The sequence below is a fragment of the Sarcophilus harrisii genome, chromosome 6, assembly GCF_902635505.1.
Source record: "Sarcophilus harrisii chromosome 6, mSarHar1.11, whole genome shotgun sequence".
Lineage (NCBI taxonomy): Eukaryota > Metazoa > Chordata > Mammalia > Dasyuromorphia > Dasyuridae > Sarcophilus > Sarcophilus harrisii.
Window position 1 is genome coordinate 171,131,137 of NC_045431.1, and position 27,322 is coordinate 171,158,458.

Consider the following 27,322-nt stretch of genomic DNA (forward strand, 5'->3'; position numbering starts at 1 on the left):
ATGAGCCCTGTACTTTATTCTCTCTTCCTCCTCCTCTCTTAGAAAGTAGTCTCTGACTCATTGGATGCTAGACTCTGATTGCTGAGCTTTTGAAATATTCCCAGACCCAGGCTTTCTATGTTCTTTCCTAACCACCTTCATGCCTCTTACTGTCTCTTCCATAACCCTTTTCAAATGCTGTTTCTGAGAACAGTAATGAAATCAATCTTGTTATTCCTGGATAGGCTGTGTCCAACAATTTCCTTATTGCTCTATCATCCCTCTGACTTTACTATCTGAAACATTCCTCACCTTGACTCCTCTTGTATATTCCTTTTTTCTATATTAGAATGCAAACTCCTTGAGATTAGGAGTTTGTCTTGCTTGCTTGTATTTGTATTCCCAGTGATTGGTACAATGCCTTGCAAATAATAATTATTTAAAAATGCCTTTTTTTCTTTCATTCATTTGTAATATACTTTAAGGAAACTTAACAGAAAAAAATCTTTAAAAATGCTATATTATTATATATTCATTTATTTATTCATCAGTCCACATATCACAGAAATGCTTAGCTGAGTAATTCACCACAAAATAGTGGTATAATGAAGAGTAACCTGTAATAATAACCCCAAATTTGCAAGGGCCACAATTATTTATGGATCCAAATCTTTCCCTAGCAAATGCTGTTCAGACACAAAAAGACTAGTCCTGTTGACCTATGTGCTTGAGGTGGATCAAAATGACATCAGTATGTTGGGTTCAAGGCAGATAATGTTTTGATTGTGACTGATCATAATAATATGTGCTTTTATGGACGAAAGAGATCCATACAAACATTTAAAGTGAAGATAGATCTAAATTTGCATGTCTCATATTTCTTTTCAACTATTGCCATTCTGCTTCTGATAGATCACAGTGATGTAGATGTATTATGCTCTGTGTGTGTGTGTGTGTGTGTGTGTGTGTGTGTGTGTATGTGAAAGAGAGAGAGAGAGAGGGAGAGAGAGAGAAATATGTGGATGGCCAAGAGGGAAACAAGATCAAGACTCCTGATGCTCTGATGAACCTGAGAGACAAGAAATAAAAAAGCAAAGTATAAGGAAATCTTCACTTTGCTCAACAAAAGGAGAGAGGGAGAATCAAAGACATAAGGCTGTTTCATTGTAGAAAAGGGGTTTTAAAAGGCTGGAGTAGTGTCTAGATGACCAATCACTTTTATGTTCAGCAATTAAGGAAAGGCATTGAAAAAGGAGAATGTGTTGACCATTGAAAATGAAACCCCTAAATTGCTATCAAAATGAATAAAAAAGTTGCAGGTACGACACAAAATGACTATGAAGCAAGAAAATGAGAAGTGAGTTTAGGAGCCAAACTTCAGGTAGTCTGCCAATTATGTCCAGTCAAACCAGATTGTATGATTTTAATCATGATGACTCTTCATCTCTTCCCCTACAAGAACAAAACAATACCTATTCATTTTAGAAGCTCTTCCAAGAATACACTTTGGGTTGAGGTGACATTGAACCCATTAAGTGAAAGACATTTTTTCTCTTGGTCCAATCCTCATGAATCCTTGGGATCTATGTCATTCTATCAAAAAGACCCTGATCCATTTAAGAATGGAAAATCATTTATTTTGTGGAACATTTTTGTTCTGGGGTTGCTAGGTGGCTGAGACAAATATGGTCTCATACACTAGCTTTGTATATCTGGGTAACTCACTGCTATTTGCTCAACAACTTCTTTTTGTAAAATGAAAAAAAATTAATAGTTCCCACTTCCCAGAGTTCTGAAGATTAAATGAGATAATACTTGTAAAGTAATTTTCAAACCTTAAAGTACTTTGTAAGTGCTAGATTTAAAAGAATAGAGAATGGGATGGACTATTCTACTAGCATCTTCCCATTCAATAACTAGAAAGTATCAACTATTATCTATGAGAGTACATCAGCTGTGGTCTGATCAAGGTATTGACAGTAAAACTTTCTTCTTCTTTGTTCTCAACATTTGCTTTTCTTAATAAGCCATTGGCTTTTCTATATGCCATGTCCCACTATTGACCACTATTGAACTTAGAATCCATTAATACTCTTAGATCTTATTCTCAGGAACTGTTACTAGCCATGTCTCCTATATCCAGTGTTTTTAAAGTTCTTTACTTTGAACCCACCAACTAGTGGGTAAATTAGAACTAATTTACATGTATCTCTATGATACTTGATGTTATTTGGTCAAACCCAGCACTCTGCCCTACTGAGGTCATTTTGACATTGGGGTCTGTTATCCAATATACTAAGCTCTTTTCCATGCTCCATGTACTTTGAAAATTTAGTAATTCCTTGATACAAAATATTAACACAGAAGAAGGCACACTACACTTTTTAAATTGATACCAACTCTAATTTTACTTCTGATTATATTTGGGAAATAAACTGATGCCAGTTAGGATTCTTTAGATTAGTTCATGAAATCATTTCCACATTTATCACTTTTATTATCATTAAATCAGGAGTCTGTTGGAGTTAACTCATTGCTTTTTGAGAACCATTTGTTAAATTTTCAGTATGGACATTTTAACTTTAGAAATTGACAAAAGCTATAAATCAGGGTTTAATTTAATTTTTCTTGATTGGTTAGACTTTAGTGATGGAGAAAAAATTAATGTGATTCAAGTTAAAATTGTGCTGTGTGTTGTTGGAGAACTGCTTGTTAAATATTTACTCACAAACACTATATTTAATCAAGGCAGGAAAGTATGAAATACTTTGTCAAATACTTGGATGGATTCTGAACCTTAGATAAGGAAACCAAGACTCAGAAACATGAAATGATGTGCACAATGTTACCTACAACTACTTAATGGCAGCATCTTCATGTCCTTAGACATCAAATTTAAGATTCTATTTGTTACTTCAAAGAGCTGGTGGCTGGTTAGTATGTTTAATCTGTATTAATAACATTTTCTTCATCACTTTCTTAAATCTAGACAATCAATGGAATAACATCAAATCCTGACTTGTAGCGTATGTAATTTTCAAGGTGTGAGTGTTTATAGAGAAAATTTGACAAGCTGCTCATTGAACCCTTGTTCTTTAGATGCCTATATCCTAAATGAAGAATGCAAAATCAGAATCAAAAGGATACCACTGAATATTTTCTGTATAGATCAAAGGAAAATCAGATGTGAGCAATATAACTGTGTTTCTGGAAGAGAAACTATGAAAATTATTAAAAGAATGTACACAGTGAGGAAATTAATGCATATTAGAAAAATTGTTGGAAAGAACTAGGGCAGACTTTACACACACAATTCAACTGAACAAAATTTTTTTGAGCACTTGCTATTTGTAATCCACTGATTGTACTCTAGAGATAAAAAGATAGAATTAAATGGGTGTTACCTCAAATAGTTTACATTCTACTGAATCTTACAACTCTACAATTGTACCACTCTAGTTTTGTGGTTATTAGTTGATAAGGCTTTTTGTAAAAAGTTTGAAATTATAAAATATTTTAAAATAGTAAATACCACTCCTCAGATATGATGAAATCACTTTTCAATACTTAAAGGACACTATGGATGTATTGTTAATAATAATAAAAGTGACATACAAAAAAAAAGAAAAAAAGAAAATATTTTCTATACCATGAACTTTAAATATGTGAAAAGTCCAATAGGGAATTTTATTCTGGCTGTATTGATTCTTTTCAATGTCTTGAATGCAGTGGTCTGAAAAGAAGAGCCTTAGAGCTTTCATTCTTTTGGTATTTTGTCTCAGTCCCCACCCAAAATTCTCTGATATGCTACCAAAAAGCAAATGTTTATCACCTAGAAATTTTAGAGGAGAAAACTGGGGAATTTAAAAGAAATCATACAAAATCAGAAGAACTGAAATATATTATAATTGAACAAATCATTCTTGGTAATTAGTTTTTTGTTTGTTTTGTTTCAGGGGGAATTTCTGAAGCAGTGAAAGAATTGTACAATTTTCCCAATGAAATTAAGTTTATTTTCTGTGGTGCTTTTGCCCCTTGTCCATGTCTATGGATAAAAGGGAAAAATACTGGTTCATGGCTAAAAGTCAGATGGGTTTGGAGTGATTGAATAACCAGGCTGAGATAGGCTAATGTTTATTTGAATAAAGTTCTCTAGTGGAACATTCCAGATATATATTCTTGGATTTGTTTTATTTGAGATTTTTATAAATGACTTAAACAAAGGATTAGATTGCATCCTAAGAAAGTTTGTGAATTACATGCACCTGGAAGGGATAGATAACACATGGATGACAAAATAGGTTCCATGAGGATCTTGACAGTATAACTTGATGGAATAAATCTAATTAGGATGAATTTAATAGGCATAAATGTGACAGAAACTAGAAAAGACAGGACCAGACAGTAGTTTGTGCGAAAGGAGTGAGGTCTGCAACAAAATTGTTATGATTTGGCAATGTGGCATGATAACTTCCAGTGTCATTGTGATCTTAATCTGATCACATTAAAAGTGAGAGTCCAGAAGAGGGAGGAGAGAGAGTTTCTGTTCTTGTTCTCTGCACTGGATGGAACATATCTGGGATGCTATCTTCAGTTCTGGACACTGAATCATACAAAAGGCATTGATTGACAAGCCAGAAGGTATCCAGAGGTGAAAGTAAGAGAGGGACGAGAATTACTAGAAGACTTGGAAACAGTTGATATCATGATTGATTGAAAGGATTGGGACTGTTTCTGTGGAGAAGACCTAAAGAAAACCTGTGGCCATCTTTAAGGCTTTAAAGAGCTATAGAGTGAGAAGCTACATCTTCCATGTTGGAAGGCCTCCCTCTTCCTCTCTGACTCAAGTACTATGAAAAACAGTAAAGAACAATGGATAAATAAATAAATCTGATTGGGTTTTGGAGTGACAGAAGTAGGGTTATGACATTTAGCATTTTTCAATAATTTAAATGTAATCATTGACAAGCTTAATGGCTTTTATTGCTGTTCAAAGTTAGAAATCAAAAATATTGCAGAGTTCTGTGGCTCCCTGTCATTTCAAGATTAAAATACAAGTTCTTCTGACATTTGAAGCCCTTAACAATTTAGCTATGTCCAACCTTTTTAGGCTTATTGTGCACTGTTCTTCTTTGTGTATTCTATTTTCCAACCAAACTAGTCTCCTTGCTTCTCCTTATGTATAACATCCCATGAGATTTAAAGATAGGTAAATGGCCTGGTGAATAGAGTGCTGGACCTGAAGTCAAAAAGATGGGTTCAAATATGATCTCAGATACTTGCTTGTTATATGATCCTTGCAAAATCATTTTTCAGCTTTCTGCCTCTGTTTCCTTAATTGTAAAATGAGAATAATGACAGCTCTTACTACCCAGTGTTGTTGTGAGGATCAAATGAAATGATTTTTATAAATTACAATAGTGCAAGTTATACATGTAATAAGTGCATAATAAATATCTGTATCTTTCTGTTTCTCTTTGTCTTTACTTCTCTTTTTCCTCCTCCTCCTCTTTTCCCTTTTCCTCTTTTTCCTCCTTTTCCTTCTTCTCCTCCTCCTTTCATCCCCCTCACAGTTTTTCTATTATGCACAGAAAATACTACCTCTTCTTCCTCTCAGAATTCCTTTCTTCAAGGTCCAGTCAACTTCTAAATGAGATCTTTCCTACTGTCCCCAAACACTATTGCTAGTGCCTTCATTAAAGTTATTTTGTAATTGAAAGGTCTCATGGTGTTTTTACTGAAGCATGTTTTTCACTTTTTCACTTTCTTTCATTCTCTTTTTTGTTTGAATCTTCTTGAACAAAATAACAAATATAGAAATGTTTTACATAATTGTACATATATAATCTACATCAAATTGCTTACCATCTCAGTGAAGGGGGAGAGGAAAAGGAGGAAAGGAAGCATTGACTTTGGATCTCAAAATTTAAAAACAACAACAACAAATGTTAAAAAATATTTTAACTTAATTGGGTGAAAATAGAATATTATTAAAAAGACAAGAGTGTTCTTAAAGCCAGGAAAACTTGGGTTCCAGTGCTTCCTTTGAGAAATACTATCTCTGTGACCCTGGGCAAGTAATTTAATCTCTCTAAGTTTCAGAGATCTGTACCAGTTGAGAGAATTTCTTCATTAGGGAGTTCCATTATATAAATGAATTCACAGGTACAGTCTTAATGGGGAAAAAGAAAGACTTTTCTGTTTGGTCCCAGAGGGTATATAGTTACTGAATTTTAAACTTTGTGCAAAGGAAAATATTCCTAACAGAGTGATACAAAATAAAATGGGATGGTTTGGGGCACCATGGGCTTCTATGTAGCAATTTTCAGGCAAAGGATGCATGACCATTTTTGTTGCAAGTTGTGGATGGGATTTTTGTTCAGCTGAGAATTTGAACTAGAGTTCTTTTCAACTATGAAAATTTGTGATTCTCTCTTTGTGGGGAAGGGAAAGAAGAAAGGATTTTGATTGTCTCTAAAGATGCTTCTAGTACATATTATTGTCCCATGATTGTGATAATGGTATTTTTCAAAGTTTGGTTTTGTCAACAAGCTTTTTAAAAACTCAAGTTCTATTTTAAGAGAAATTTATATAGAAATATCTAGAAAATCCAAATTCAGAAGCAATTGAAGAAGGGAGTCCAGTGTTTAATACAACAAATAAGATAAATTCCTCCCTATTCCAATAGAACCATTGGCAAAATGGGGAAAAAAACCTTCTGGCAGAAATTAAGATTAACTGAGAATCTTGGAACATATGTCACCTTAACTCCAAATAGATATGTGAGCTAAATATAAAAGATCAGAAAAAAATTTTAAAAATAGAGTAGAACCGAAGCCATCCAGTCCATTAACATTTATTAAGTGCCTATTATGTTCTAGACATAATGCTAAGCACTGGGGATACAAAGAAAGATAACAATAGATCTTTCTCTAAAAGAGCCTGCAGTCTAATGGGAGTGACAATACATATACAGGAACAAACGAAATCTATACAGAACAAATTGGGTCTGTTATGAGAAGAAGGGCACTAAGATTAAGAAAGAATAGGGTAGATTTCTTGCAGAAGATGAAACTTTAACTGAGAACAGAAGTAGCCATGTTTCACTTTTATGACAGGGAAAAATTCTTGACATTAAAACATGAACAAAATCAGTACAAGTAGATGAGTAGAGAAATTCTTGACTGAGGGGGAAAAAATCTTTGAATTGGTTATCTTTGATATAAATTAATACACATATACAAACACATAAATACACAAATAATACATATATTAAAAGCTATTCCCCAATTTGACATAGGATTCAAAGATTATGAATAGTTTTGAAAACTACAGATAGACTGCAGGCTTATAACTTTACAAAAGAATGTTTCAAATGAGTAGTAATGGAATAAATGCATGTAAATACAGTTCTGTGGCTTTACTTTATACTTCTCAAAGTGAAAAAACAAGACAATGAAAGAGAAAAATATTCAATGTTAGAGGTGTTGTTGGAAAACAGGCATGCTGAGGCATTTTGGTATGGATGTAAATCAAATCTGGGAAATAAATTGGAATCACAAAAGAAAAGACTATTTATATTCTTTGACTGAATGATACCACTACAATTGAATATCTTAAAGAATTCAAAGACTGAAAGACAGGTTTCATATATGCCAGGTGGGTATTCATTAATTGCAGAATATTTGATTTTAGAGGACAGTTACAGGAGCAGTTGGTGAATGCTACAGAGACAAATTTAGAATTCGATTACAAAACAAAACAAAAAAAAAATCCTTTTAAATGTTTAGAGTTGCTTCCAAATGGACTGGGCTTCTTTAAGAGAGGGGCTTCTTTCCTTGTGTATGTTAGAAGATCACTTGTTTGTTTTGTTGGAGTTGTGATTCTTTTTGGCCATGAGCTGCACTGTATGGCTTGTGAGTTTTCTTCCAACTCTCAAATTCTGTGATTCTGTGCATGGCCACCCAGTGCATGGGTGTGAATAAGAACAAAACACCTTTTTTCCAATCACCACATTTGGCCTGGCTGATCTGTATTTTCTGCAATGGAAGTTCTCCGGCTCTGAAAAATGGAACAAAGTATCTTTCTTTCCCCTTTCTAAGTGAAGATTCCCTTAGATTTTCCAGGTCTAAGATATTAGACCTTGGGAGAGGAAACTAGCCATTCCAAGATTTCCTTAAGCTAAAAGCGCAGGATTTTTAGCTTTACACAGTGAGACTTACTTTGCTATTCTTTTTTGTTAGTGCTGGATTAAATTTACTCTTTTGTCTAGGCTTCATTTAGGATTAAAAAAAAAACTTTACCACATCACTATTAAATTGAAATTCTCTCTAATTGGTTGGCTGCTATCTCAGCCAAAGAGGAAAATAAGCACAATTCCCTCTCCTCCTGTTCCCCCAAAGCTGAGACTTCCTCCCACTCACAATCTCCTCTTCATTTAACAACCAGTATTAACAGGTAGGGGTTGACAGCAATCAACTTTCTTATAAAAGCAGTTTAAACAACAATCATAAAACCATAGATCCAGAACTGGAGACCAGGATAGTGGTTTCCAATGCCATCATAAAACCCCAGAAAATTTTAATGATCTGTCTAAGATCAGAGAGTGGCCACAAAGTAGCAGACTTGGGATTCAAAGTCAAATTCTCTGATTCCAAAAACTAGTGTTGTTTCCAATATATTATGGGGCCTCAAGGAAAAATTCATGAAACTCTTCATATTAGTCATCCCAGGATGCTGCTCTAACGGCCCTCATTTCTGCTCTTTCTAGTCAGAAAGAGGCAGAGTAGAAACTTCATAGACCTTCCTTTCTCTACCTTCCAGGCTATCTCTGGGTGGGGATTTTTCCTCTTCTCTCCTTTTCTCCTTTTCTTTCTCCTTCCTGAAGCAGGGGAGAGGTAGAAAAAAAGCGCATAAAATATTAACAAAAGGCCAGAGATTATAATACATTCTCTATCTAAGAAGAAAACATTCTATCAGAAAACATTTTAAGATTACCTACCCTTTTTTCATTATCTCTATGGGACTGTTAGTAAAAATTAAATTAAATTAAAGGTTGGCTCAATTTCCTTTCCAGGTGATTTAAAAAAGTACCATGCTGGGAAAAGAAGGCTTTGGGATTGTACACTGGGGAATTACATCTCTATGAGCTTATACTACTTTATATTTTTAAAATTATACAAAATGAAATGCACACCTCTGAAAACAATCACATGTTTATGTGACAAGACAATTGGGATAAAAAGAAATATAAAATATAAACAGAGGGTAGATTCTAAAGGTTTATATGATATAGCAGACAGTTGGGTGAAAGAGAGAAGGGAGTTGAAGAAATAAACTTTGCAGATCTTTTCTAAGTTCCTAGCAAAAATAGTCAAGCTTCTTTTATTATAGAGCAGAAGTCCAAGTCCAGAGCACCAATCTATGTCCTTAGTCCACTGTTCCAAAATGACAAAGTTTTCTTGATTATTCAGTATTATTGCTCAAAAGCCCTCTCTGTCTCTCTTTCTTTTCCAATTTCTCTAATTCTCATGGGCTGAATAATCTTTCCAATAGTCTTTCAGTCTTGGCTAGGAAGAAAGCAAAAACTCTTAGTCCTAGAAATTTTAACTATGAATCAGGCCATACTTGATGAGGAGAAACTAAAACTGACTAGTAAGAACATTTGGTCCAGTAGCCAAAAAGGGAGGGGTACTGAGTTAAAGGACTGACTAGCAACAGTGGGAAAAGAATGGATTATTTATGGACAGATGGGAGATGGGAAGTGTGTATTGGTATCTGGGCTGGTATTTCTTATTGGTCCTAAGATCTGACTCAGGCCATTATCTTATTTTTTTCTCTAGTTTTTGCCTGGTCAGAATTCAGGTCCAGACTTGTGCTCAGCTCCTAATTCAATAATGTCTACTCTTTTCCATTTTTTTTTTTTACCATCACTCTTTGTGGTGTTCTTTTTCTTTAAAATAATAATAGTTCTCTCTGGGAGCAGGTTTCTTGGGGAGGTTTTCTGGAGGCAGCCTTAGTTTCAATTACAAGTAAATAATCACCCAAATGCAGCCAGGTGCTAAAAGTTCAGATCTTTTATTGTCTCCAATATAGCCCGGGTAGTTTTCTTAGAGGACTCTCTCTCTCCTTGGTTCTAAGAGCTCTTGCAGCTTTGTCCCTTGCTTCTGCCTCTGCTTTCTTTAGCCTCCAGCCAGCACCTCCTTGCCTGGGGCTGGGCAGCTTTCTGGAGAGCATTTCAGACAGCATTAGTTTCAGTGGGGAAAGTGCAGGAGCCCACCCACCACAGCCGTGTGAGATGACGTGAATCTGGTTGTGCCTCCAAGAGTGGGCTTCTGCTGAACTGACTGACACTCCTCCACTCTGAATCTTTTCAAATGAACTCTCGACCAAGCCTCTGTCCACTTCTCATATATGATCTCCCAAAGGTTAACTCCTCCTCTGAGAGAATGGGATTATGGGTTTCTCCCAGAGTGCTCTCTGGCCCTGAGAACTTCAAGGGAGGTGTGAATTCATATATCTCATACTAAACCTTGAAATCTCCCAAACGTGTGAACTCCAATGAGTACTTAAATACTTCTTGCTTATATGAGCTCTCTAACGATGTGAACACAAGCATTGTTTCTATCAGTTGTACTTAGTACCTGGTTTCAAGTTCTGGCCCATAACATCTCCTCCTAAGATCAGATCAATCATACTGAATCATGCTAAATTAGATAATTATTGTCTCTATCAACTCTAATGACTTAGCAGTTTGTAAAGATTCCAACAACTCTGCTTTATGCCTGTAAGAGGCTTCAAAGGTCAACTAGTTTAATTTTCTATCTACTGTCCAACTTTCCCTCTTCTTGGTCTAATATTCCAGCAATTTACATAGGCTCTTTGGTAGAAGGAGTATGGGACTACAGAGTTGATTTAGCACATCATAAAATAAACACTTTAATTATTGTTTTCTACAGAATGATAAATTGGATGGGAGAAAATTAAGAATTTACAAAAGGCCCTGAATCTTAAATTTTCTTAAAAGTTATGGGATATCGGGGTGGGGGGCGGTGTCTTGGAGGATGTTTTGTCCATTCCATTATCTCTCATAGAATTACAAAACCATAGAGTTGCCAGATATATACAATTCTAAGTGTATGTCTAAGTCAACATTGTCTGAAAGAGAAATCATGATTTCAGAAACCTAAGCTGAACACAAGATCTCTGGTTGATTGTTCAGTCTCCAAACATTTATTCAGTACTTATTATGTTCTAGGTACTGGTATAACAAAGAAAGGCAAAAGATAGCTCCTGTCCATAATGAGCTTATAATCTAATGGGAGAGCATGTAAACAGCTCTGTACAATCAAGCTATAGAGAATGAAGATGGGAGGTAATCTCAAAGAGAAAGCACTAATATTTGGGGAGAAGGGAATGATTCATGAAAGACCTCCTATAGAATGTGAGATTTGAGTAAAGGCACTCACTATATTCTGAGAGTTAATAGAAATACAATGACAAAAACTGGAAAAGACAGAGAAAGGAGATGGAGAGACCTTTCTTGATGGAATTATTTTTATTTTTTGAAGATGATTAAAAAAACTACTTGGGAAGATCTTACTTAATATTTTTATTGAATTGAATTGTCATTTTTTAAAAAGAATTCACTCAGTTACAGTGATAGTTTGATATGCCCTTGGTCATTCTTTTTCATTGCTAAAATATTAAAAAATTTGATTTTGGTGTTTTATTAAATATATATTAGTGAATTATATAACCAGCAACTAACTGTATTTAATTTTAGGAAATTAGAGCTTTCAATATGTAGAGAATATAAAAAATTTCTTACAGGAAAAGAAGTTTCTCTGATTTATCAAATAAGAAATATTTAATAAGTTAGAGTAGGGATTCTGAACTAATTAATGTAAAGGTGCTGTAATTTCTAAATAAATGAGAAAATATGTAAACATACTCTTGATTACTGTAGTGTTCTTGTTGGTTTTCTGGAGGTCTTGGAGCAGCCTTTGTTTCAGTAGAGTAATTACCACAAGAATAGCCAGGTATTCAAGTCAAAATCCTTTATTATGTCCTTCACAATCTAGTTTCCTTGCATGCCCGTTTCCTCAGCCCCTCGCCAGCTTTCTGGAGAGCCTTTCAGACCAACCTTGGTCTCAGTGGGGGAAGTGCATGAGGCCAGCCACCACAGTGGTGTGAAATGAAGTGAATGAATCTGGCTTGTGCTTCAGCCTCTAGCCATCACAAAGGTGGACAATGGTATGAATCTGTCTCTCAGTCCCTGCTAGCTGTTATATACTCTATTATAATTACATCATTGTAGGTGTGAATCTTGTAGAGCTATATTAAGGTACTAAATACATATACTGAACTAGAGAACTATTAATCACTATGATAAACTAGATAACCATTGTATTATCAATTCCACTGAGTTAGCACCTTATAAGAATCCTTGTTTTAAGTACAGAGTTCTGGTCCATAACAGATTACCATAGGATTCATGATGAGAATGGATATGATAGTCATCCAATAAGTAGGACAATCTAAAAGGAAATATGGGAAACCTTGGAATATGCTATTACATAAATATAAACAATAAATATAAAGAGAATAGATAAAAATAAATATAAGGTAGTTAGGGAGAGAGAACCCTAACATTTGAAGGAGTCTAGAAAAGTTTCATATAGGATATAGTGTTTGAGCTATATTTTGATGGAAGAGAGTAATTTTTATGGGGTACAAGTAGGGAAGAAATCCATATTACGCATGGGAGATGGCAGGTGCAAAAGTACAAAGATGGGAAATGTAGAGCCATGTGTAAAAATCAGAGAAATCCACTTAGCTGGATATTAAAATGAAGATTTGGGAGCAGTATATCATGAGGTTGCAAAGATAGATTTGATGCAGTTTGTGTATATATATATATATATATATATATATATATATATATATATATTAGAAGAAGTAAAAAGTCAATGAAGTTCATTGAGTAGGGGAATGATATAGCCAGGAATGTACTTAAAGAAAATAATCTTGGCAACAGGGTGGAAAATAAACTGCATTGGAGAGAAGCTTGAAGCTAGAAGAACAATTAGAAGGATGTTGTCATAATCTATTTGAGAAGTGATGAGGACCTGAATCAATGTGAATAGAGGGAAAGATTTAGATGTAACAGATGATATGAAAACAGAAATGGCCAAGTTTGGCAACTTTTCCATTAGGACAATAACTGAATATTCAATAAAAACTGCTGGGAAAATTATAATCTAATTAGGCATAGACCAATATCTTACCCTGTATACCAAGATATTCTGATGAGAGAGGTTATCTCTGTTGAAACATTCCAATGTCTGATAGTTCTTATTTAAAGGCACTTCACCCTGATATTAAGCTTTAGTTGGTCTTTTTGCACCTTCACCATTTATTGCTTCTTGTTCTTCATTCTGAGTTATGCAGAACAAAATTAATCATTCCTCCATGAGAACCTTTCAAATCCCTAAATAAAGCCATCATGTTGCCTTTGGTCTTCTCCTCTCCAGGCTAAATATGTCCATTACCTTTAAGCAGTCTTCATAACTCATGAACTCAAGGCCTTTCATCACTTTGGTTACCTTCCTTTGTCCAGTTTAGGAATATCCTTCTTAAACTATAGTAGCCAGAACACAATGCAATTATGGTGCCTTAAACAGAACAAGGAAATTTAAAAGGGGTGGGTTTTAGATATTTGCTTATAATATCATTCTATAGTAAATTCTATAGTATAAATCACGGGTCTTGTCAAAAATAAGTTTGATAGAATTCACTTTTAAATCCATTTAATCTTGGAGATTTTTTTTCTCTCTCCTTGTTGGGCATTGTTTCTGACTTGTTCATTTTTTTCTCTCAAATATATTCATCTATTTCATTTAGATTGTGAGATTCATTGACATATAGTCTGGGAAAATAGTTTCTAGTAATTGCTATTATTTCTTCTTCCCTAATTGTGATTTCATCTTTTTTTTTCATTTTTAAAATGACAATTTGGTTTTTTTCTTTATTTAAAAAATCAAATTAGCTAATAACTCATCTGTTTTATTGTTTTTAAATTTAGTTTTATTTATTAATTCAATTTTTTAAAAAACATTACATTTTATTAAACTCATTCTCAGAATTTCTATTTTGGTACTTAACCAGAACTTTATAATTTGTTTTTCTATTTTTTAGTTGCATGCTCAATTTGTTGATCTACTTGTTCTTTTTATTGATGAAAGAGTATAAACATTTTCCCTTAATTACTACTTTGGCTGAATCCCACAGATTTTGTTATATTATCTTATTGTTGTCATTATCCTTAATGAAATTTTGGTTTGTTTCTATAATTTGTCATTTGGCCCACCAATTCTTTAGAATTAAGTTTAGTGTCCAATTAATTGTAAATCTTCTCTTCAAAGGTCTTTTACTAAGTGTAATTTTTATTACATTATAGTTAGTAAAATATATATTTAAGATTTCTACTTTTCTGCATTTATTTATGAGGTTTTTATGCCCTGACACATGATCAGTTTTTGTGAATGTGCCAATTTCATCAGGAATGCTTAGAAGTTTTCTATTTCATTACAGAGCCATTTTCCCACTATAACACTATATTCAGTTCTTCTGGATAGTATTTTCTTGGTTGTATAAAGCATATTCAAAGCTCTCATTTCCATTATACTGATGATTTCTAAATCTTGTTTTATCCTGATTGTGACTTTTTGATACTTGGATTACTTCTTTCTGGCTAATTGAATTATTTCTTTCTTAACCTAGGAGGTCTTTCTTTCTTTCTTTCTTTTTTTTTTTTTTGCTGAGGCAGTTGAGGTTAAATGACTTGCCCGGGGTCACACAGTTAGGAAGTATTAAGTGTCTGAGGTGGGATTTGAAATAAGGTTCTCCTGACTCCAGGGCTGGTGCTCTATCTGCTGTGCCACCTAACTGCCCCCAACCTGGGAGATCTTAATTTTAGGTATATTATCTCTGGGAGTTTTCATTTTGGCAGCTCTTTCAGGAGATGACTGGTGAACTTTTAAAATTTCTACTTTGACTTCTAGTTCTAACATATTTGGTTAATTTTATTTTATGACTTAAAAACATGATATTTAAGCATTTAGGAATTTCAGATAGTTCAATAATTCTTTAATTATTGTTTTTTCTTCGAGATATTTAACTTTTCTCCTATTTTTCTACCTTTTGATTTTATTATTTCCTGTTGTACGATAGAGTTATTAACTTCCATTCAACCACTATTCAGTTTCAAGGATTTTTTTCAATTAGTTTTTGTCCCTCTTTTCCCAAGTTGTTTTCATATCTTCCATGCCCAAACTCTTTTGATATATTTTCTGCTCTTCTCTTGCCTCTTTTCCCATTTTTACTATTGTTCTCATTTTATTTTAAAAATTATTTTTAGCTCCTTATTTAACTCTTTAAGCAAGTCTTGTTGGACTTGTGTTATAATTTGTGATTTTTTAAAATTCATTCTTTTATGTTTGTGTCTTTAGCTTCCCTGTCACAATTATAGATCTTTATATTGAGTTCTTTATTTGCTCATTCTTCCAGCCTACTATTTGCCTTTGGAGTTTTTGTTGGTTCTGGTCTCTATACACTTTTGGAGAGTCATGTCACACTTTAGTTTCCATTGTTATATCATTCTGATCCTTTCACCACTCTGACTACAAGATTTCAGTTTCTCCAAAGTTGTATGATCTTTGTAGATCTATTTTTGCAAGTTTCTGACTTTCATTTAGATCTGTCACTTTGTTCATGGTAGAGAGTTTTAGCAGATTGTAATTTGATTGCCATTATTGGTCCTTTGGCTGATTCTACAATGCACAGCTATTGTGCTGCCAGTTCCATTTTAGTATGGATCATTGTTCTCTTTTCCCTGGGATTAGAGCTACACAACTACTATTTGGGTTCAGAACTTGTTCTGCACAGATAGGACTCAAACTCATGATCACTCTTGGCCATATATCTGTGACATGGCACTGGGTGGAAGGCAACAGAGTTTCCAGATGGTACACATTCCTATACATAGCACTTGCTCAGTAATTCCTTGGAATCTTTATGGTGTTTTGTCTCAGCCTTTTATGAGTCTCTGGATACTGCAGTGCTCTCCACTGCTACTGAAGCTGCCACATGGGCTCTTTGCTACCCCTTATCTCAATGTACACAGATCTCTCTGTCTATCTTACTTAGTCTCCTTGATATGGATAAATGATAAGTAATACAATTGGGAAACTTCTTATTTAGCAGTTTTGATGACTAGACCAGAAGTTACACTATGACTTTTCCTTGGCTTTTCCAATTAGTATTTGGTGTAGTTCATTCTCTAGATCTTTGTTGAGGAGGTTTGAAGGGGTGAGCTGGATTCTAATAATTCCTTGGGTTCCACAAATCTGGCTCCCTTTTGTATGAGATATCTCAACATGCACATCAAATCAACATGTTTGAAATATGACTTATTATGTTCTTTTACTCTGCTCTTTCTCCAAACTTCCCTATTTGCTACCCCTTCCTCCATTTGAAAACCACACTTTATTTATGAAGGTGACTAGAAATAACCAATTTTTTTAAAAAGTAAAAACAAAAAACCCCCAAACAAAATGTTTTTTTTTCCTCTCTCATTTTAGTTTCCATTGTTCCTTGTAGGGTTGTATATCAAAGACCAAAAAAATGTCAGGCTTGGCTATTACACTGTATTTCTATACAAATGGAGAATAAGGGTTTTATTTGCAAATCAATCAGGCTCAATGCACTCTGAACACAGGTTGTTTTCCTAAGATCAAGATGGCTTACATAGAATCAACTGTGACAAGCTTTTTTTTTTTTTTTTTTTTTTTTTTTTGTACCTCTTAAATGTAGCATGTAAGACAGTAAACTAAATGAAAAAGGTAAGACTCTGAGAGCATGCTATAGGGGAGAGCACACTGAGAGGAAAAGCCCACAAGTTTCTGCCTAAGCCAGAGTGTCTATCACCAGCTGGTGGGTTGCCCTCAACACCACATGCTCAGTTACCTGGGGATGAAGGGTCATCAGTTTACTAATGGCATCATTTCAGGGATGTTCCATGTTCATTCTAATGCCACAGATACTTCTGTCCTTAAAAGAGAATACAGGTAGTGCATAGATAACACCCCCCTCCCCATTTCAGAATACTTTTAGATGGGAATTCTTGTCTATCTAAGCAGAACCAGAAGTGGTTTTTGGAGAGTCCTCAGTTTACTATTATTTACAAGTCATTTGAGGAAAGGAAAGCAGAGGTGACAGCTGTAGCAACAACTAGCACTTACTGAAATGATTAGCTTCCTTCCAGATCTTGAGATCTGTCATAAAATAAATAATCCTGCAATGCAAAAAGAATCATGTATTTAATATTGGATCATATAGCTACATGTTTCCGCACACCATCCTCCCCCCGAAGTATTGTGTTTTTTTCTTCAATTGACATTTTTTTTTCCTTCAACTGGCAATTCACATTCAAGAAGAAAGAAAAGAAATCTACACAGAGATCAAACTTTTTACAGTGACATTTGGACAACAGAGGAGCCAAGATTACAAGATAGCATGCCAGGCTTACAGAAGCATTTCCAAATTGCATGCCCTCATCACAATGCAGGGTCTGATTGTTTGATTCCTCCTCACAATGCTATGGGAAAGAACACCTGATAATATGCTATAGTCCTCACTTCCCGCAGCTCCAGGCTCTACCAAGTACTCACTACATCATTGGTGGTCCCACTTTTGGTTTTGCCATCTAAAGAAGTACATCAACATTTTTTTAAAAAATGAAAGCCCAATAGGTACGAAATCATTTCAAATTTTACATAGTTATACGAGCAATGTTTACCTCTCTTTGATTAGAAAAATTTTCCACCATGACTAGTTAAGAAATCTTTAATATAGTCTTTTCCCTTAATTCCAAAACCTATTTAGGCCTGGGGGGAACCAAAATTATTAGTAAAGCAAATAATTTTATGTAATATATCTTTCCTTTTTCCTTTAAGCAATTTTAAAGTTTTAGAAAATACTTTTCTATTTCTTATATTTGTGATTCAGAGTAGGATAACATTATCTGATGGATTAATTGTCAGTCAATCACTATAACATGCTCTTGCTGCATTGGAGGCAGAGAAGAAGGAATTATCTTCCACGCACCTCAGTTTTCTTACCAGAAGGTCATATGGTTTGTGTTATTGAGAGATTCATTAAGTTATGTGGGTGGTTTTTCCATCAGCAAAAGACTATTTATTAAAAGGACATTTATGCTTGACATTCAACTTTGGATGACAAGTTGATGATGAGATTCATAACCTTGAATTTACTCTGATATTTGGATATGTTCCCTGGGTTTCTGTGCCACATTCTGGAACACTACCACCACCTCTGGGTTCTGCATGGCTGAAGCACTTCTGGGTCACCAAGAATATCATTAGGCCTAAGTATTCTTGTCATCCTAGCCATGGCCCCTCTCATTCCAGGTATGCCTCCAAAAATTCCAGGCTTACCTATAGGAAAATCTGGAAAAGAGACAAACTGGACTCCCGAAGTTTTCTGGGCTTCTTCCTGCTTGTGGACTTGCTCATATTCCTCTGGGGCTTTCTTCACCCTTTCTAACATTTCTTTGATGTCTCACTCCACACATTTTTCCCCGTTTCCCCTGATGTTCTGCAGTGTTCTGGGCCCTTGGCTGGACTTTTTCAGCATAACATTGGTATAGTCATCATAGTCCAGTTTGCAAGCCATGGAAAAATCCCAGGCTGACTCTTCCCAATAGCCAATTCTGTGGGCTTTCCCTCACAATTTGTAGGGTTTGTTGGAGTTCGGGTTAATTTAGATATTTCTGTCAACAATCTCCAATAGTAGCATTGAGCTTTTGCAGTTTTATAAAAGATACTGACTCAGCATATAAAATTGGTGATTCCTGTGAGAAAAGGAGTGGCAGTTTTAAGATCACCACAACTGAGGAAGTCAATGGCCTCCATTTTCTTTTTGCTAGCCTGATCCATCATCTCAACTGTTATCTTGACAATTTTACTTCCCATTTCCTGAGAGGAATCTATATCTGTTTCAATCATTCTTTCATTTATCAATCTCTGTGTTACTTTCCTCACTCTTTAGTTTTTTTACTTTGGGGGATTCCTCTGATTTTTTATGTGCAGTCTTTTCCTCAATTTTTTTTTCCCTTCTCACTTCCATTTACGTGGAAGAGGTGAAATATTACTGCCCATACTCTCCACCTGGTCCGGGAGGAACCGTAGCTCGTCTGTGTGCAGAAAACCCGGGTTCTGCTGGCAGAGCCTGATGAAAGCCTGGAGCTGCCTGAGCTTGAGACTGTCCATGTTGGGCAGAGTCGGGGTGACTGGGGTCAGAGCAGCGGGTTCTCGAGTGCCGGCGGGCGGCTGCTCGCACTAGCACTCCCTCGAGACGAAACCGGTTCTGGCCGGGACAGGGGAGCAAGAACAGATGGGCAGGCAGGCCTGTGACTTGGGAGAGGACTGGGTCCCGGCCGGCACATCCAAACTTCCCCTATTTTTGCTGAAGGCGCTATCACACATCCAGTTACACAGATTTGCAACCTCAATCATCTTGGATGGTTCTCTTTCTCATTTTATGTATCCAAGTTATTATCAGGTCTTGCCAGTTTTACTCTCTCCCCTCTCTCCTTTCCCCCAGCACTGCGACGACTTTCCTTCCTCACACACTCTTCTCTCTACTCACATAGCCAAGTTCCTATCATCTTTTGTCCAAACTCTAACAAGTCTCCTTATTCCATTGACTGCCCTGACACATTTTCCATACAGCTACTGACATAAACTCCCCAAGACACAGCTATTACTAGGTTCATATTCTCACAAATTGTTAGTATCTCGGATTTGCGTCTAGGATAAAATGCAGGATTACTGTAAGGTCTAAATGAGTTTAATGTAATAAACATCAGTTATTGCTATCATCAGTCTTCTCTTCAAAACACTTTGCATATGCATGGATGATATGTAGAGGTTCATTCATTAATGTTGTACCTTCAGTATGGCATAAGTTCCTTGAAAGAAGAGAATATTTTATTTTTTATTTCAGTTTTCCCATTGCCTTACACTTATCTATATTTAATAAATACATAGTTTGAATTTGTTAGACTAAATTTGATAGCTATCCCAAAGCAATGAAGTTATCTTGTCCTATAATGATTTCTCCAGCACCAAGAATTGTTTATGCTTAAGCTTATTGACAATTTGTTACTGATGTAACAGAGGAGATTTTTAAATTAAACAGAAGATTGGGTTGTAGGTTTTCTAAGAGTCTTCCGAAAAAGGGGTCTCTTCCATGTATGAGATTCTCTGCCCCTGTAATATATTTAAAATACACATCCAATGAGAACTCTTGAAAAGACATGTAAAACAATTTATAATCTGAAAGTAATAGTTAAATTTAAGGGTTACTTATGTGAGGTAGTTAATCTTTTCACAAACCTAATACAGAAATGGGATCAAATAATGAGATGTAAATCTCACTGTAACAATTCAGCCTTACTAGGTGATCAACCTTTCCAAGGTATAAATGAATGAATCCCTTGAGTGAATCAGAAAGAAAGCAATGCCCTAGGGTGAAAAAAAGCAACATCTCAGATAACCTTTAAAAATTAATCCAGAAGGGGGACTTGATGGGGAAACTAATGCAGAGTGTAGAATGGAAAACACATGAACCTTTAAAAAAGGAACTGATAAAAAACGAGAAGCACAGAGAGGGAACTGCCACAAAAAAGGAGCCAGGATTTTGGGAGCAAGGCTGCTTTTTTGCTTGGGTATGAAGAGCATTAGGATTAGGATTAGGATTCTTTTTATAATAATATATTATTTATAATTTCTGTGACAAGCATTTATTAAGTGCTTATTAAGTAACAGACATTGTGCTAAGTGCTGGAAATACAGAGAAAAAGAAAAACATTCTCCTTGATCTTAAGATGTTTGTGTGCTATGGAGGAGACAACATGTTAATAATTACATCTATACATATGGTATGTTTTATATTCAGTGTAAATGGGAGATAAATTCAAGTAGAAGAAACAAGTGGTGGTGTTAGGGTAAGGGGAGAGCACTAAGAAAGCTCTCTTATAGAAAGTGAAATTTCATATGGCATGGAGGACAGTCAATGAAAAGGCATAGATTTGGGATGGGGAATATTATGTTTGAGAATTAGTAAGAAAGTTAATATTATTGGATCATAAAATACATTGAAGAGAATAAAGAAAAAAAATTGCAATGGTAGATAAATGCTATATGCTAAAGTAAAGTGTCATCCCATCATCTATTTGGACTTGATAGTATTTTTCACTTTGTAGGCATAGATTCCCTCATGCATAGCTGAAATTTTCCCCATCTGTTAGCTTTCCTTTGTTTTAGACATTTTCTTTATAAACAACATTAATAATTGATGTTTACTAGTCTAAGTGTACTATCAAGAAATACAATTGGGAAGAGACTGAAGGGGAAACATCTCCAAGGAAGAACCAGAGATAGAGCTAACAAAGTCAGTTTGCCAGAAATATTGTCTCTGGCTTGGGGCTCAGAGCTGACAAATCAGATAAAGAGAATTACGATTTCTGTAGTATTTAAGAGAAAATTTTTAAATCAAGAGTGTTAGTGAGAGACAAAATGGAGTATTTGTATAATCACCTCAACTCACAACTACACACTTTTACTACTAACATACTATTACAGTATTAATTTGTCATTAGTATTCAAGATTTATTGGATTCAGGATAGAGTAGAGTAAAAGATACCAAGTAAAAGTATTGTTTTCTTCCAAAAATGAATGCATGGACTCGTAATGACCATGAATCCCAAGATGGAAACAAATTGAAATGATATTTTTAAGGAGACATCCTTTTGAGTGATTGTTTCTAGACGTGAAAGAGGAGGAATAGAAGATGTTAAGATTTTTTGGTTTGATTGTGTGTGTGTGTGTGTGTGTGTGTGTGTGTGTTTAGCATAGGGCATAGTAGCCTGGTAGTGTCATTAACCAAAATTTTAATGTTAAGATTAGATATAATCTCATCTGAAGAACTCTATGAAGACTTCAGCATATATTCACCTCTCCTTTCTCTCTCCCTCCTATTATAGTTATCATCTATTTTATACAAATAGTTTCTGATAATTTGCTGTTTTGTTTTCTTTTTTTACTGAATAATAATCAATGGTTTATAAGCTTAACTAAATGGGAATAAATTGGATGTATCAAAGTCTAAATGGAGTGATATGACAAACATGCATGAAACAAGTATTCTTTCTGATTTTATAGTAATAATCTAAACTAACACAGCATGCCATTGTGTGTAGCGTGCTAAGCTTTGTTAGAAAGGCAAGATTCAAATCCCATCTTTGATACCAACTAGTAGTGTGACCCTTAGCGAGTCACTTAAATTTTATGTGGTTCAGGTGGGCCCCAAGGGGGTTATATGTATTGTGTTCATACATTTAGAATTACTGTCCTGCATAAGTTAAATATAATGCTTGTGGGTAAATATTTAACGAATAGCTTTCCAATGACATGCAATACAACTTCATCTTTCTCATATATGTGAAAGATACTTCTCATTTCAAAGAATAGAAAAGGAATTATTTTCATTAAAAAACTCATAAATTGAGAAGAAACACATCTTCTAAGATAAACTGTTGACATAAGACTATTCTCAGGTTTAAATAAAGAACTGTTCCTCAGATGAATGTACTGAGGTGACCTATTTAAAGGCAAACCAATTACTGAGGTAATTGCTGAAGGACATTGTGGTCCATCAACTAATTTGAATGTGATACAAGCAGATCCCACTCCCTTCATGTCTTTTTTTTCAGGAGTTATTATGGTTTAAAATATGGCCAACTCACACTACAATTTTAAGAGTTTCAGAATTTTTAAGGTCATAATCGAGAAATAGTAAATAATATAATTGAGAACTATGAGAAAATTATTTAAGGATTTTTGGAGTCAGAATTGACAAAAAAGTGGAATTTTTCAATTTCATGTGATAAAAGATGGGCCATTTTTATTTATTTTTTAAAAGAAATCATTGCTTTGAGATAATACGAGAAAGTAGCGAATGAAGAAACAAGTTGAGTGCAAGGGCCATTGGAAAGGAGGTACAGAAAGTGATGAAAAAAAGTACTTGCAAAAGACAATATATTGCAAGCTGACCAGAGTCTAATCAGGTCAGATATCTGATTGAAGACTGATAGTTCATTGGAAAAAAGCTGAATCCTGTCAGTATTTGAAGAACATAATGATTTATGGATCCCTAGTCCTATGTATAGCCTAAGAAAGGGACAACCTCTTTTGTATCTCTCTACTGCCTTCTATGATGTGAGAGGGAAATTCAGAAGAGAAAACCAATTTAGGTGTGGAATAAAAAATAAAGTTTGCTGAGAACTGATCAGACAAAGTAAAATCCACTACTATTTGTAGATTTGAGCAGATGGGCAGTTATCTAGCTTAAGGGAACTGCTTGTTTCTAAAAGAGTGTTACACTTTGTCTATCTTTTGCCAGTTCTTGCTGTGTATTAAAAGAATCTATTACTTCTTCAGTAACTGGAGTGATGCAAAGATTGAAAAGAAGCATCTTTGCAACAGAGCACATAACACAATAGGTATTTTTACCAGAAGGTAATACATGTTGCAAATTATCTATGTTTTTTTTAAAAAACATATTCATTTTAAACATCCATTTAAAAATTTTAAGTTCCAAATTTTCTCTCTCCTATACTATCTTCATCCTTTGAGAAGGCAAGCACTATGATATCAAATATACAGTTGAAGTTCTACAAAACATATTAGTTATGTTGCAAAAAAATAAAAAATGAAAAATATAAAGAAAGTTAAAAAAGTATGCTTCAAACCACTTTCAGAGTTCAATAGATGTTTTCCTGGAAATGGATAGCATTTTTTGTCATGAATATTTTGAAACAATCATTGTATTGGCTAAAATAGCTAAGTTTTTCACAACTGATCATCATTACACTATTGCTATTACTATATACACTTTTTTTTCCTGGCTTTTTTCTTATTTTATTTTACATCAGTCCATATAAGTCTTCCCAGTTTTTTCTGAAACTCTCCTCCTTATTATTTTAATTTTGATAATATTCCCTCACAATATTATTCCATTATAATCATATACTACAACTTGTTCAGCCACTCCCATACTGATGGACATCTTCTTTATTTCTGCCACCACAAAAGAGCTGTTTTCTCCCTTTTTATTTACATTTTTGAAATATAGACTTAGTAGGGGTATTGCTGGGTCAAGAAGTAAACACATTTATAACATTTTGGACATAATTATAAATTGTTCTCCAAAATGGCTGGTACAATTCACAACTTCATTAACAATGCATTAATGTGCCTATTTTTCCATATCCCCTCCAGTATTCATAATTTTCTTTTTGTGTCATGTTAGCCAATCTGATAGGCCATAATGCAGAGTTGTTTTAATTTACATTTCTCTAATCAAGAGAGCATTTTTTTCCCCAGGTGATTATTGATAGCTTTAATTTCTTCTTTGGAAAATTGCCTATTCACATTCTTTGACTATCAATTGAAGAATTATTCTTATTTGCAAACAGTTATCTAATGAGACATAGGACATCAAGACATGCTACTCCAAGTTCTGAAGTGCCCCAAGCACAATGATTCTCCTATTCAGGAAACCTTGAATGGTTTCTGTAAAGTATATGTACATTCTTTGACACAGGAAGTATGTATATAGATATCAAAAAGTGGTTCAGGTTTATGTGTGGAGTAACATTTTGATGGTATCTGCTCTTGCCTTTTATTGAATAAAAATGTTATAATCATTCTTATGTTGTTAAGTAAATGTTTTACATAAATGGTGTTTGATTTTGTGAAAACAAGAGACTCTCTGCTGGGGTCTTAGGTATTACTTTGGTAAATAGTGGGAGTATATCTCTCCCATACCATCAATGTCTCATAACCTTGGGAGACATGTCGACTTGAAGTCATAGTCTTGCATGGCCCCATTGTAGGAAACAAATAAACAATTCCAGACTTGCTAATACAAAGGCACAAGGTGATGACTGAGCCAAATCAGAAAGAAAAGGATTTGTGAGTGCCATGTTTAATGCTATATCTATGAGCTAGGCTACTAGTACAGATGGGCTAGTGTCAAATCTGAATTATATTCTTATGATATAAACTAACAAAAACTTGTAAGTCTCAAATTAATTGATCATGCTTGTCACATATTGCTTAAATGAGATTTATTTTTAATGTCTTATTTTCCTCCTTTTCACAGGTGCCTTTGTTTGCAAGATGGTACCATTTGTGCAATCTACAGCTATTGTTTCTGAGATTCTAACTATGACTTGCATTGCTGTGGAGAGGCATCAGGGAATTGTGCACCCTTTGAAAATGAAACGGCAGTATACCAATAAAAGGGCCTTCACAATGCTGGGTGAGGTCACAAGAAAATTTGGCTATTTTTATGCTTTTACTATATTCTATTCAGTCAAAATGCCCTAGACCATGATGTTTAATAACTGGCAGAGAATCCTGTCCTGGCACCACCCTAAGGTGCTAAATAAGCTCATATATTTCTCCTTAGATTCCTTTTAGTTTCAAGAAAAGAACTTTGTAAATCTTAATGGATCATATAAATGTGAGTTGTTTTGTGCACCTATATTTCAGGATTAGCTAGAATAGTAATGGATAATAATAATAATAATAATAATAATAATGATAATAAAATTATCTTACTTGAGGTTCATGATGATCCTGGGAGGGAAGTACTGCTATTATAGATGAAGAAATTTAGTCTCATAGGGGATAAATAACTTCCCCGTGTACACATAGTTAAGAAATTTCAAGGAGAGATTTCAAATTCAGATATTCCTAATACCAAGTCCATAACTCTATACTTTTCCACATAACTTCTTCAATTTCCTTCTTCTTCCCAATGATAGTATTAATATAGTCATAATGCTCCTCCACAAATCTCTCTCCTAAAACTTTATCATAGTGGAAAGGTATTCATGGGTTCTCTAGAATTATTTAGGCAAAAACAAGCGTTGGCAGGTCTTTCCAAGCTGGCTTCACTTCAGTCTACTAGCACTGACACAGCAATGTCTTTCACATCTGTCAGGCAGGATATGCCTTTTTTGGCCCCCATAATCCATGAAGACCTAGGTGTTCAAGTTTTAGTATTTCCCTCCATGGAAACAGTGCCAACAGAGAGCAGATCAAATTCTTGAAATTTGGGCATCTGAATCCACACTGAAATAATGTGCTAACCTTTACAGAGCACTTGATTCACAATAATTCTGTAATAATCAATTTTTTTTCAAGTGGTAAAATCTGATAAAGATTATTTATGACTTCCTCTGGTCCCCATAGTTACTAAATTCTGGAGATGTAATTAGAATAGAGATCTTCTGACTTAAATACAGTGATCTTTCCCTGGGAAGAGCATTAAAGTTTAAATTAAACAACTATTCAAATCCCAGCTTGGCTACTCATTGCCTATATGACTTGGCCTCTCTGAAGCCCAGGATTCTCATCCGTAACATGAGGTGACTGGACCATATAATCTTTAACTTCAAAATCTATTATATTGTGTGATCTATATCTGGTCTGAAGTTACATAGGCTATAAATATTAGAGCTTGAATTGGAATGCAAATATTCTGAATGAAATTCAGCATTCTATTATATCTCACTGCTACTGGCATTGGCTATAGAAAGGCTATGTTAAAACCTGTTACCAGGAAAGCTTAAAAGGGTTTATTTTGTTATGTGCTATGTGATGGGAATGTAGTAATGGATATCTTCAGAGCCAAAAAGACCTTGGTTCAGCTTCACCATCTGGCACATGTTGGCTCTGTAACCCAGAGAAACTCACTAAACTTAGTATTCTAAGCAGCTCATCAAAAACTCTACTTGATGATTGCCTAAAGTAAAAGGAGTTTCCTCACCTAGGAGGTCCCCATAAAATCACAAGACTAGTTTCTGCCTTTGTTAGACTAGTATGATTAAGGAATTACGGTAGCCAAAGGAAAAGATATAGACTGGAACAAATTCTAAAGACATGTATGGGGAATGGGAAAAGGACTTTTGGAAAATGTTGGAAAGAAAATACAACCTAAGAAAGGAGGTCTAGTTGAAGTTTTAGGGAGAAAATCAAATGAGAAGCTATTTGCTGACACCTGGAATCTAGGTTCCTCAGAATGGTGTTAGGAAAGGTGTCTCAAGACCAGCAGCTTTCATTCCTTCTCTTTTTCCAGGTTCTTTCATGAACTTCAGTTTTCCACAATGATTTCTGTTCTGCCTAG

At 34.7% G+C, this 27,322-nt stretch overlaps 1 protein-coding gene and 1 pseudogene across 1 annotated transcript in view; one reads left to right on the top strand and one right to left on the bottom strand.

Moving 5' to 3' along the window:
- Positions 1–27,322, top strand: part of QRFPR (pyroglutamylated RFamide peptide receptor) — a 69,190-nt gene that overhangs the window by 23,945 nt on the left and 17,923 nt on the right. The window contains exon 2 of the mRNA XM_003772773.2: positions 25,292–25,450. Within this exon, the coding sequence (XP_003772821.1) occupies positions 25,292–25,450 (159 nt within the window). The remainder of the gene's footprint in view (positions 1–25,291; positions 25,451–27,322) is intronic.
- Positions 18,253–19,331, bottom strand: LOC111721283 (annotated as a pseudogene).